This window comes from Medicago truncatula, chromosome 3 (genome assembly GCF_003473485.1).
Source record: "Medicago truncatula cultivar Jemalong A17 chromosome 3, MtrunA17r5.0-ANR, whole genome shotgun sequence".
Taxonomy (NCBI): Eukaryota; Viridiplantae; Streptophyta; class Magnoliopsida; order Fabales; family Fabaceae; genus Medicago; species Medicago truncatula.
This window is the reverse complement of record NC_053044.1, coordinates 49,791,576-49,803,969: the sequence shown is the minus strand read 5'-3', so window position 1 is coordinate 49,803,969 and position 12,394 is coordinate 49,791,576. Positions and strand designations below refer to the sequence as shown.

Sequence of the window (12,394 nt, the reverse complement as noted above, 5' to 3'; positions counted from 1 at the left end):
ACTTGATTGAAGGAATTTAACCCTAAGAACCAAAATGTCTTATAGAAAATAAAATAGTTAGGGATAAAGCTTTGCCATTATTTTTCTTCTCACGCAGTATAAGAAAAATAAGAACGATTGTACCAAAAAAAAAAACGAAAATAAATTTCCTCTCAATAAAACGAAAATAAATTAATAAGTCTGTGTAATTCAATGTATCTTAGTACACATAATGTATCAAAATTGTTAACTTAATGGCTTTAATAACTTTTTGTTGCAAACCCATTGGTTTGGTCGTCTTAACGTGAGACTTTGTGTTGGAACAAAAGTCGTTTGTGAAGGTGAGAAAATCACAAGAAGAGAGGATTGAATTGTGTTGACTTTTTCTTCTTTTTCTCCTAAGTTGAAAATACTGATGAGAAGCAGATAGAGTTCTACTTTTGAAATGATGTGCAGAACTAGATGCAGCAGATAAAACAGAAAGAGAAGAAATACACAAATCAATTATACAGGTTCCTTCCACAAACCAGAAGTCAGTCTTGTCCCCCTTATACTTCCAAGGAGAGTTCACTATGTAATATCTGATTACAATTGCTCACTGCTAAAAACTAGCAAGAGACTTCAAATTGCTCAAGCACAACTGCAAGAGACTTCATATGCTCCTGAACACAATCAAGAGACTTCTAATGCTCAAGCACAACTGCAGGAGACTTCTTAATTCAAACAAAATTACAAAGAAAAATGTTTGATGTTGAATACTTGATATACAATTAGTGGTGTTCACAATACAAATCAGATACAGACTCTTAAGACTTTAGAATTTCTAAGATATGAACTTTGATAAGAAATTCTAAGTGAACTTTTGAGTGCATAACAATTTCAGCAGAGTTTTGACACTTGTAATTCTTGGTATTGTTCTCACTTAAAACTCTAAGTCTTTACTCCTTTATATAGAGGTGTGAAAGAGACGTTGTGAATTGCCAGCACATCAAAATAGAGTCGTTTGAAGCTTTCATCAATCATCAATGATCTTTTGCCTAATATGGTTATTGTCCTATGAACGATCAATTTCAATGCATTCCATTGTGAAGGAACATCGTTGCAGGCAGAGCTGTTTTTTTTGTCTTGTAGCAGAGACAAAGAACATAGTAGTGGAGGCAGTGGTTGTACACTTCGTACAATCGTACTTTGTCAATGTTCTCTGAAGAACAAGCATCCAATGCCTTCAAATCCTTTCAAATTAGTCGTTGCTTCACTTTTCCAGTCTTCTGCAATGCTTAGACGAGATTGGATCAATTGAACAACTTTTGAAGTCTTAAGTTGCTTCTCCTGATGAACTGCAACTTCTGGTGATTTTCAGCTTCTAATGAACTTGCTTCTGATGAACTCGCTTCTGATGACGTCACCACTTCAGGAGCACTTTGTCTTCAGGAGCATTTTGCCTTCATGGGTAGTTTTCTTCATATGCTTTAAGCTTCCCTTTTTGTTGATTCCTTTGCTCTTTATTGTTCTTCCAAGACCTTTTTAGGATGTTAAATTTTGTTTATAATCCTGTACACTTGAACAAATATTAGCATATCTAATTGACAATTTTTAATACCTTGTTATCATCAAAACTCTCAAGGGTTAATGTTAAACACATTTTGTTCCAACAGATTGTACAATTCTTCTAAGATTTTGATGATAACAAAGTATTGAAGAACAATAGAATATATTAATATTTGTTCAAGTGTGCATGATCATAAAATATATCCATCAAGAGATTGAACACATATTGAAGCATCGAAAGTTCAAAAGAATCTTAATAGACTATGGTAGAAGATCTGAAGAAAGATAAACTAGAAGTCAAAATATTAGATTAGAAGAAAAAGACGTTTCTCAGAAGCTGAAGATTGACCTCGTCAGACTATATGGAGATCATCAGACTTTGAAGACCCAACCAGACTTATAAAGACCCCATCAGTCTTGGAAGACCTTCAGACTTCATAAGAACCTGAAGGACCAAGAATCCACGTCAAATTTGTCATCTTCTATAGTTGTCTCCATCAAAGGACCTGAGTACAATTTTGTCTTCCTATAAACACGTGTTAAAACAGACAAAGAACTTCAAGAGCAATAAGAATGAACGTATACTTCCAGTTTCAACAAAGGATTTTCAAATGACCTTGAGAGAAAATTATTCATATATGACAATGACTCAGCGTCCTTAATTTGAAGCTTTTCAACGACTTTTAGTGCGTTGGCACTCTTATCCAACGTCTCTCAAATTCCTACCTATATAAAGAGCTGAAGATCTGAAAAAGATTAACATGGCTGCTATTTTTACTGTGTCGTTACTATGCCAAATCAAATAGCGCAAAACACTTAGGATTTTTGTTCCAACTTTTGTGTCGTTATTTTATTTGATGACTTGTTCTTTTTATCTGAGTTTGGCTCTATATTATTATCTTTTTATTAATTACCGTTTTTAGGAGAAGAACAATAAGTTAGAAGGTTGCAATTAAGCCAATTTTTATTTTTTTATAATATGCAAATCATACCATTTAATTATAGACTAGCATAAGATAGGCTCGATCAATGTATAACAATTTGTTATTATTTTTTTAAGGAGACCATTTAATCCTTTCATTTTGAACTTCAACTTTTCTACCGTCCCATTGTCTCTATCTATCTCTTAATCATTCATTCTCTCTCATTTAAATAGTTTATCTTAATAATTCATTCATCATTCTCTCTCATCTAAAATGAACCAATATCATCAATGACATCAAAGGTCTATGGCACACAAATATTTTCCATATATTTGTGGGTTGCAATGATTATTTTTTCATTTTGTCAAAAGAAAAAAAATCATGGATTTAAACTAATAAAGCTCTTCTCTAAAAATAAAAATAAAAGAAATTATTAATAAATTTCCTTACAAAATTAAATTATTAATAAATTTCTTCTCAACCGCTGCCACCATTCGCGTGAAATGAGATACAATAATGCTAAAATAGCTGTATTGCATATATTTAAATGAATTTTTGTTTTAATAGAAAATAGTTTTTTATAATAGTTTTGAAAATTTGAGTGTGTTGAAATGAAATAAAATGGATATTTGGCGGGGAATGGTGGAGGGAAATGACAGCTAGTAATACAGAATAAGAAAAGTGACGTAAGGACGAAACGACGCTTCCAATGTCAGCGTAGCACACGCGTCGACACGGGAGAATACAACACTCTCTGCACCACGTACCATTGCTTTGGCCCCATTCATACTACCTTTTTAATTTTAACTTTAACCCCTTTTACCTCCTTCTTTATCAATACCACCTTTCATTCTAAATTGTTCTTGCCTCCTCTGTAGTTAACTGTCGAAAATTCAATAATCGGCTGCAGTTAACTGCCGAGGAAAACCTCGATAATTAACTGTCGAAGATCTTCTGCTACAAATCAGGGAGAAACTCTCTCATCCATTGTTCATCCTATCTTCCAAATTTTTTTTTACCAAATCTCTCTAAAAAACTCAACCAAATCCAATCAAATTTATTCAACAAAATCACAAGTAAATAATTATAATGCTATTAACTTATATTTTAGCTATTATAAATGTTTTTATTTGTTAGTTTTTGAGTAGATTTATTATTTTTTTAGTTTTTGAGTTGATTTACATGTTATAATTAATTTTTAGAGTAGATATTAGTTGATTAATGTTGTTAAAATATTTGCATGATGTTTATGTTATAATTTAGAATTTTAGGGTTATTTATTATTTTGGTGTTTTATATTTATTTTTTATTTTAGTTTTTAATTAGATTTACATGTTATAAATCATTTTTAGTTAGATGTTAGTTGATTAATTTAGTTAAAATATTTGCATGATGATTATATTATAGTTTAAAATTTTAGAGTTATATTTTAATTTGGTGTTTTATATTTATTTTTTTATTTTAGTAAGAGTATATGATTTATTTTAAGAGTAAATATAAGTTGAATAATTTTGTTATATTTTACGTTATCACAAAAAAAATTATGTTAAACATAAGTTGAATGATTTATGTTATAGTATATGATAATTTTTTTTTATTTTAGTAAAAGTATATGATTTATAATTTTAGAGTTATTTTTATCATTTTTAGAGTCTATGTATAATTTGCACATCAAGTGTTTGATGAAATGTTTGAATGAGTTTTCCATTGATTGTTTTTCGTTTCTTATTGTGTAGATTTGAAACAATGGTCGGGTGGATCGACGTTCATGCACAATTCAACAGCGGAGAACCTCAGAGGTTGAAGGTTCGGTGCCTTGGTGTAACGTTAAGAGGTCTCAAGGATGAACTGGCTGAATTCAACCAAGGAGTCAAGAGACACAAGGAGGGTGGAACACGTTCCGTATAAACGTCCAACGCTCGATGAAGGGAAGGTAAAACGTGACGAGCATGTTCTGGGAGCACAACATGTTCCAGTGGATCGATATGCGGGTGACGTTGCTGAGATCAACTGAAGATATCATCAAAAGTTTGATTCCGCCAGAAGATTGTCATTATGTACGGAATGAATGCACCTTCCAGCTACAACAATTGTCTTCCTTTGAATTGGGTAATTCAAACTTGCCAAACGGCAGGTCTCCAATATTCGACCGGCATTCTCATTGTTCCTGTCAAACGATTAAATTCTTGTTAGGCCGGTTTAAATGAAGGTATTGAAGTGTCAAGGAATGGACCTCATTCGTTTGACATTTGAATACCATCATTTAATCCCAGCCTAACAAGAATTTAATCTTTTGAATGGAACATTGGGAATGCCGATCAAATATTGGAGTCATGCTGCTTGGTAAGTTTGAATTTACCTCATTCAAAGGTAAGACAATTGTTGGAGTTGGAAGGTACAAACGTCCAACTGCAACAATTGTCTTCCTCTGAATGGGGTAATTCAAACTTGTTAAACGGCAGAAATTCAGCATTCGATGAGCCTTTTGAATACTGATATTCAAGTGTCAATGAATGCACCTCATTCTTTTGACACTTGAATACCATCATTCAAGATGTTGATCGGATGCTGGAGTCCTGCTGCTTAGCAAGTTTGAATTTGCCCCATTCACTAATAAGATAATTGTTGCAGTTGGAAGTTACATTCCGGAATGTAATGTAATGCAATGTAATGTGATAACATATATAGTTGAATAAGCATAATACATTTTGTTTTGAATGGAACAATAATTATCTTATTTATTCACTTTTCGAATTTATTTATTCATTACACAATTTTAATTAGTTGAATTCACGTTAGATCTAATTAGTTTTTATTCGAATACGCAATTATTCAAAACGCGACTTTAATAGAAATTATTCCAAATACGATTTTATTCTAAGTAACATAATGTCAAACAAAATGTGCGCGACACGAAAATAAAACATAAAAAAAAATCCAAAACAATTAGGCATTAAAAGCCATTACATTCATTATTCCTCGTCACACAAGTCAATCGAGTTGCCCGCTACAGTCCATGGGGCACCTTGTTTTTGTTGAGGACCGAAATAGCATGTCCTCCCGCTGCTCCTCAACCTGGACTGATTGTACACCGGCACCTTCGGACCATTCTTTTTTTTCGGAACCATCACAAACAATTTCGTGCCATGTCATAGGCGATTTTTCTTTGTTCTTCTCATCACCCTGAATGTTACCCTGATTCTGAGACTTATCTACATTAAAAGAAAAATGGCGATCAAAATCTAATTAGGCAACAATGCCATAAAATCGTAAAATCAAAAACTAAACATAAACATAAACTATCATCAAAACCTACACCCAAACCTAAACATTTCTAACAATTCTACAACGATTCATCAAAACCTAAACCTAACAATTCAATAAAAGTTATCTAACAATTCTAACCTAAACTATTCTAACATATCATAAAATCATAAAATCAATAAAACCTATATATCGAACTTATATAATCGAAATTTAAAAAAAAAAAAAAACAATTCGACCACAAAACAACAATGCAATAAGATTAAAAAAACTTACTTGTTTTTGTGATTGAAATTGGCTTGGAATGGTAGAAAATCGCACCTAAGAGAATGAAAACCGCAACAATGAAGTTTTGGAAACTCCTATGTCTGTTCTGTTCTTATAACCAATTTGCAGCAATTAACTACCGAGGTTTTCCTCGGCAGTTAACTGCAGCCGATTTTTGAATTCCTCGACAGTTAACTGCCGAGGGGGCAAAAAAATATTTTACTTGTGTGCCTCAACCTTATCCAATTTGTCAACATCAATTCTCCATTGACCATAGTAACAGTAACTACCCCTTGTAAAAAAAAAAAAGTAATAGCAACCACCTCTTCGCCATTTTCATATATTGTAATAAAAATAATAACTTTTGCATAAAAATATGTATACTTACTATTTTTTCATATATTTGACTTGTATTTTCAAGAGAATACTATGTTTTATCTATTAAATAATGTCTTTAGACGCCAAACTTGGTATTTACGCAAGAGCATCTTGGTAATGCGAACACCAACCTAAAATAAAAATGGGGACATTTGCTTTAGAGCAATGATATTTGTACATTCATTTCACGACAACTTTAGTGACAACCTTATTTTTCTTTCTTCTTATTGGTCAAAAATAATGGAGAAAGAAAAAGGAAGAGAGAGGATAAGACCATCATATGAATATGAGAGAGAAAATTGTACAAAAATTGTAACAAATTAGTTGTACAAATATCATTTCTCTTTGCTTTAGCATAATCCTATGATTTACTTATACACATTTTTCAGATTTTGTTATTTGTTTTTTTACATTTTAAAACGGTAACGACATTTAATACAATTTAAAATAAGGATTTCATAGGAAAGTTTGTAGTCTATTAAATGTATACTCGAATTGCATTGACCAGCAGTCGCGACGTTCGGTAAATTTGGAAATGACATTATGTTAGTAATTATACTTCGGTACATAAAAAAGGTAAAAGTACATAATTTACGCCTGTGTTTAATTACTCAATTATACAAGCGAAATTGAAGAAATGATCTATTCTTGGTAAAATTAGGGTGATGAATGTATCTACACGGTAAAGTGGAGAAAGTCAAAATGTGGAACTAATGGGTTGAGAATTTTGTGAACATCATTAAATTCTTGCATAGGCGTACATATGTACCGTAAAATTGAATGATTACATTTTTTTATAAATTTTTTATAGCCGAAATAACAAGTGCTAGTCTGCGTGAGTTTAACTCAGTTGGTAGGGACAATACATATTTTATACAGGGGTCAGGGTTCGAACTCCGGACACCCAACCTCTTCACATTTAATTGTGTGAACTCTAGCCATTAGACTACTTGATCAAACAAAAAAACAACAAGCGCTACTGAAAAACCGTGTATATAACTACTTAGTCATATCTCTAGCACCAATCATGATATCTCACTTAATAATTTATAAGTTAAACTAAGATTTTAAGCGAAACAATACTTCTCTCTACATAGTTCCACAAATTAATCTTTACCATTGTACGTACATACGAAAGATATCGACTCTAATCAAAGTTAAATCATTTTTTGTTTTCAATGATTTTGGTTAATATTTTTGGTGACAATTTCCTTCCATTCCAATGAGCATTAATCAAGTGTATTTTTATTTGTTGTGATTCCTCTATATCAGTGTATGAGTACACAAAAAGAGGTAATTAGTGATTAAGTAAGTATCCAAATTTGTTTGATACGAATTCAACATACGCAACGATCCACATTGTACATACCCATCTCTCTGTCCTCAACCCCACTCATCCCTTTACCCTAAAAAGAGGCGTTCGGTTCCTTCATAAGACCCCCTCTCTCTCTCTCTCTCTCTCTTGTTTCAGACCGAAACTTCGAACCAAACCATAGACACTGAAGTGAGAGAGTGAGTGGCCACACACACAATATCATTAAAAAAAAACAAAAAACTGTGTCTCTCTCTTTTTACTTGTTTTGTTCTTGTTAATTCAACTCAGACCCAAATCTATAATCTAAATAAAGGTTTCATTTTTAAGATTGTTTTGTTAAATTGAACTAAAAGGGTTATTGGATTTTCTGTTATTTTGGAATGGCACCAAGTTTTGATTGTGTTTCTAGCCTTCTTTGCACTGAGGAAGATAGCAGTGTTTTTGATGATGCTGAATATGGTGGTGGTGGTTCGGTGGAGGTGTACGGGGATTCGTGGCGTCCTAGGAATGATCATCAGATGACTCAACAACGTTATGATGGTGTTCCTGATGAGTTGCCATTGCAGAGTGAAGAGTGTTTGGTTCTGATGTTGGAAAAAGAGTGTCAGCAATGGCCTGGTGCTGATTATCTGAATAAGTTGCGGTTTGGAGATTTGGATTTTGAGGCTAGAAATGAAGTCATCGATTGGATTCAAAAGGTAGATTCTTTTTTTGATTTTGATTGTGAAAAATGAAAAAATAATAGTATTTTTATGAAATATTTTTGATGGGTCTGAAATGAGATATGAACGATGATTTAATTTTTCATCAAAACAGTGGCGGCGGCGTTTTAATTGGATTTGGATTGGATTTAATAAACTATCTCTTTATGGATACATATCACAATCTGTTTGTTTGATGATGATCCATTGCTTGATTACTATTGGACTCTCCTTGTATTTGATGAATTGATGACTTGAATGGAAATTTCTGTTTACTCATGAATGGATTGGGATTGGATTGAATTGGATTGGATTGGATTGGATTAGATTAGATTAGATTGAGATGAGTTCAGATTATGTTTATCTAATTGCAATTTTCTTTGTGATTTATAGGTTCGAGCACATTTCGGTTTTGGTCCTCTTTGTGCTTATCTATCCATTAATTACATGGATCGTTTCCTTTCTGTATATGAATTCCCTGTAAGTTGATGAATAAAGAGAGGTTCAACACAAAAAAAATAGGCTTTTTATTCTGCATTGGTTTTGATCTAATGTTATGTTTCCAATTTCAGAAGGGAAGAGCTTGGACAATGCAATTGTTGGCTGTAGCTTGCTTATCTTTGGCAGCTAAAGTAGAGGAAACTGCTGTTCCTCAGCCTCTTGATTTGCAGGTAGGATTTGGAACTAGGAACTTGTCAATTTCAATGCTTGGTCTTTGTTAAGTCAATCTATTTCTATTCATCGTGCATTTGCTGATTTATGTCGATTTTTGCATGCAGATTGGTGAATCCAAGTTTGTATTTGAAGCTAAAACCATACAGAGAATGGAGCTTCTAGTACTCAGCACATTGAAGTGGAGAATGCAAGCAATTACTCCATTCTCCTTCATTGAATGTTTCCTTTCTAAGATTAAAGATGATGATAAGAGTTCATTAAGTTCTTCAATTTCGCGATCAACTCAACTTATATCAAGCACCATCAAAGGTACCTAAATGTTTCCCTCCCTAACTTCATTGCTCAAGTGAATTGTTAAACTGCTAGAATAACCAACCCCTTGCAGTGAAAACAATCATGAATTAGGTAAATTTAAGTTGATTAATTTTGATGGTGTGAATTCAATGCAGGTCTTGACTTCTTGGAATTCAAACCATCAGAGATTGCAGCAGCTGTGGCAACATGTGTTGTTGGGGAAACCCAAGCAATTGATAGTAGCAAATCAATTTCCACTCTGATTCAATACGTAGAAAAGGTAAAATGGTGGTCCTTTCCAAATGACAAGAAAACAATGTACTATATATTAATGTATTTTTAGTTCATACACACTCTCAAGGTAAATGTTTCTGACAATGTCAATTGATCATGATCACCATATCATTTAAACATTTGAGTTTAATCATAACTAATTCTTAAGCACATATATAACAACTTAATCAAGGATTGATTGTAATTTGTCGACTATGTAAGACTTCTGCTCTGATATTTGTAGTTGATCACTTGATTGCTTGTACTAATTCGATAAAATGTGCAGTTAAATAATGATAATGGTTGTTTAGTTGACATTAACAATGTGTTTATTACAGGGGAGATTATTGAAGTGTGTTGGAAAGGTCCAAGAGATGTCATTGAACAGTGTGTTCACTGGCAAGGATTCAAGTGCATCTTCTGTCCCTAGTGTGCCTCAAAGCCCAATGGGTGTGTTGGATACATTGTGCTTCAGCTACAAAAGTGATGACACCAATGCTGGTGGTGGTGGTTCATGTTCTTCTTCACATAGTAGTAGCCCAGATGCTAAAAGGAGGAAGCTAAACAAAACCTGTGGATCAGAGCTTTTGTAGTCATGTGGCATGGGAATTTTACCATATTCCATAAGGTTACTTTCCCCAAAAAAGGACATTATGTGTGTTTTATGGAAGGTGTCCCCTCAGTTCAATACCAAAAAAAGGAAGAGATATAGCTAGAAATAATTAAAAAAATATAAAAATATATATTTAAGAATCTAATGCAAAGAGTACCAAAACTATAAGGTGGGTCATGAGTGGAAGGTGGGTGATAAAATGAATAGTCCTTGGTATTGCATGCTCTTGGCATGAAGTGAGTAAATTCACCAGCTGTTAAATATTTTGCATCTTTTTTTAACAGTTAAAGAAAATTGGAGGAGGGGAATAAGTAACAGATTATTATTTATGTAAGTAGAGTCTGAGATTTTCTTTGGTTCAATTGTTCTACATATAATGACCTACAAAAGAGAGAACTATTATCATCATATTAATATTATATGATATACTTGCGGGAGATATTTTATTTCATTAGTTATTTAATCTGTTTTGGTTAGTGAAAAAGCTTTTAAAAAAAAATATTGTTACTTTGTCGCCAAACGTGTTTTACTTTACCACAAAAATATAAAAGAAAAGCTTTATTTTATCAAATTCCACGTGAGCTTTGACTGTTAGATCCTTTTTTATTTTTTGAGAGGTTAGATCATTGCTTTATTGTTGATATTTTTTTTTATAAGCCTTTATTGTTGATATGTACTATAAGATCATCGGTAAGCTCTATTCCGTATGCACCAACGGTTAGCCCACAAAGAAGTGTACTACAAGATAAGTGGACCAGCAATGAATAATAATAACTTCTTTATCAATTACATTACAGTTAATGACTCATCTAGATCTTTCCTAGTGATGAATTTTATGAATTTTTTAGCTAATTTTATTTAAAACAAAAATAGATTAATCTTTTAGGTATTATTTTTCAAAGAATGCCATGCATTTTTAGTTTTAAATTCATTTGAAATAGTTGTCTTAATCTTATATAGTCATAAATGTGTTCTCTCTATCATGTGTATGTCAGACAAAAAAGCTACGCACGGTTTTTATTGACTTGGAAAATAAATCTAATAGGGGTTATCAAGAGATGTGTTACTAAAGACTCTTGAAAAATCAAAAGCATTTGAATTGTGTGTATTCAAATTATAAAAATGTGTGAATAAGAGTCGCAAAATCCTTTGCAAATGTCACAGCTCTAATGACTTTGAACACAGTTTGGTAATTTAAATTAAGTTTGTTTAGTGTAAGTAGAATTAGTTAGTTAATTGTGTCTGCAATTGATTTTGTTATTTTGTTATTAGCTGGTTAGAGAAACTTATTACTTGTTGCACAAGTGACTGTATTATGAGTGGTATAAATGTATCATATAAAGTGCAATTCAATACAAGTCTTTCACATTTAATCTTCTTAATTCTCAATCACAGTCTTATTATCTCTCAATCAATCATGTTTATCCCCCAATAAATTGATAACAATGTCGGGTTACACGATCCCAACAATTGAAGAACAATTTACCATGGCTGGTAATAGTAACTTCTCTGCAAACCTACCAGGTCTTGATGGAAATAATTGAGATAAATAGATCAGACAATTAAAGGTGATCTTTGGCTTGCAAGAGGTTCTTGAAGTTGTGAACAATGAAGTTGAAACGCTTCATAGAAACCCAATATAAGCTTAGAGAAATTCGCATAAAGATGCAGGGAATGGAGATTGCAAAGCCTTATCCTACATTCATCAATGTGTAGAGAACAAGGTGTTCAAAAAATTGTTGATGCATATAGCTCAAAGGTTGCATGGAACACACTTGTGAAATATTGTGGTGGTGATGCAAATGTGAAGAAGGATCGATTATAAGTCACTAAGAAGATAATATGAATTACAGATGAATAATGATAAAAAGAGGGTTTAAACATCTTTTTGGTCCTTTATATTTATTGAGGTTCATATTAGTTCCTTATTTAAAAAAAGGTTGCAAATAGGTCCTTTAATTTGTTTACCATTCATCAAAGGCTAACAACGTTAACTACGACGTACGTACCATATAAGTTAGCATCTCATTCTTCTCACATTACTGATTCCCTTCATAAATCAAAATTAAGGTTCATTGGAACTCATATATCCTCGAATTCTTCACCCCAAATTAGAGATTGCAGCCACTATTCTCCATATATGAGCAAACATGTCAAATTCACG

The 12,394-nt window shown here is 32.5% G+C and overlaps 1 protein-coding gene across 1 annotated transcript; it reads left to right on the top strand.

The window, feature by feature from the left end:
* Window positions 1–7,672: 7,672 nt before the first annotated feature.
* Window positions 7,673–10,681, top strand: LOC11420885 (cyclin-D4-2). The gene is made up of 6 exons (XM_003602902.4): window positions 7,673–8,372; window positions 8,769–8,855; window positions 8,948–9,046; window positions 9,155–9,359; window positions 9,500–9,624; window positions 9,956–10,681. The coding sequence occupies exons 1-6, from the start codon at window positions 8,055–8,057 to the stop codon at window positions 10,208–10,210; spliced, it is 1,089 nt and encodes a 362-aa protein (XP_003602950.1). The 5' UTR covers window positions 7,673–8,054; the 3' UTR covers window positions 10,211–10,681.
* Window positions 10,682–12,394: the final 1,713 nt, after the last annotated feature.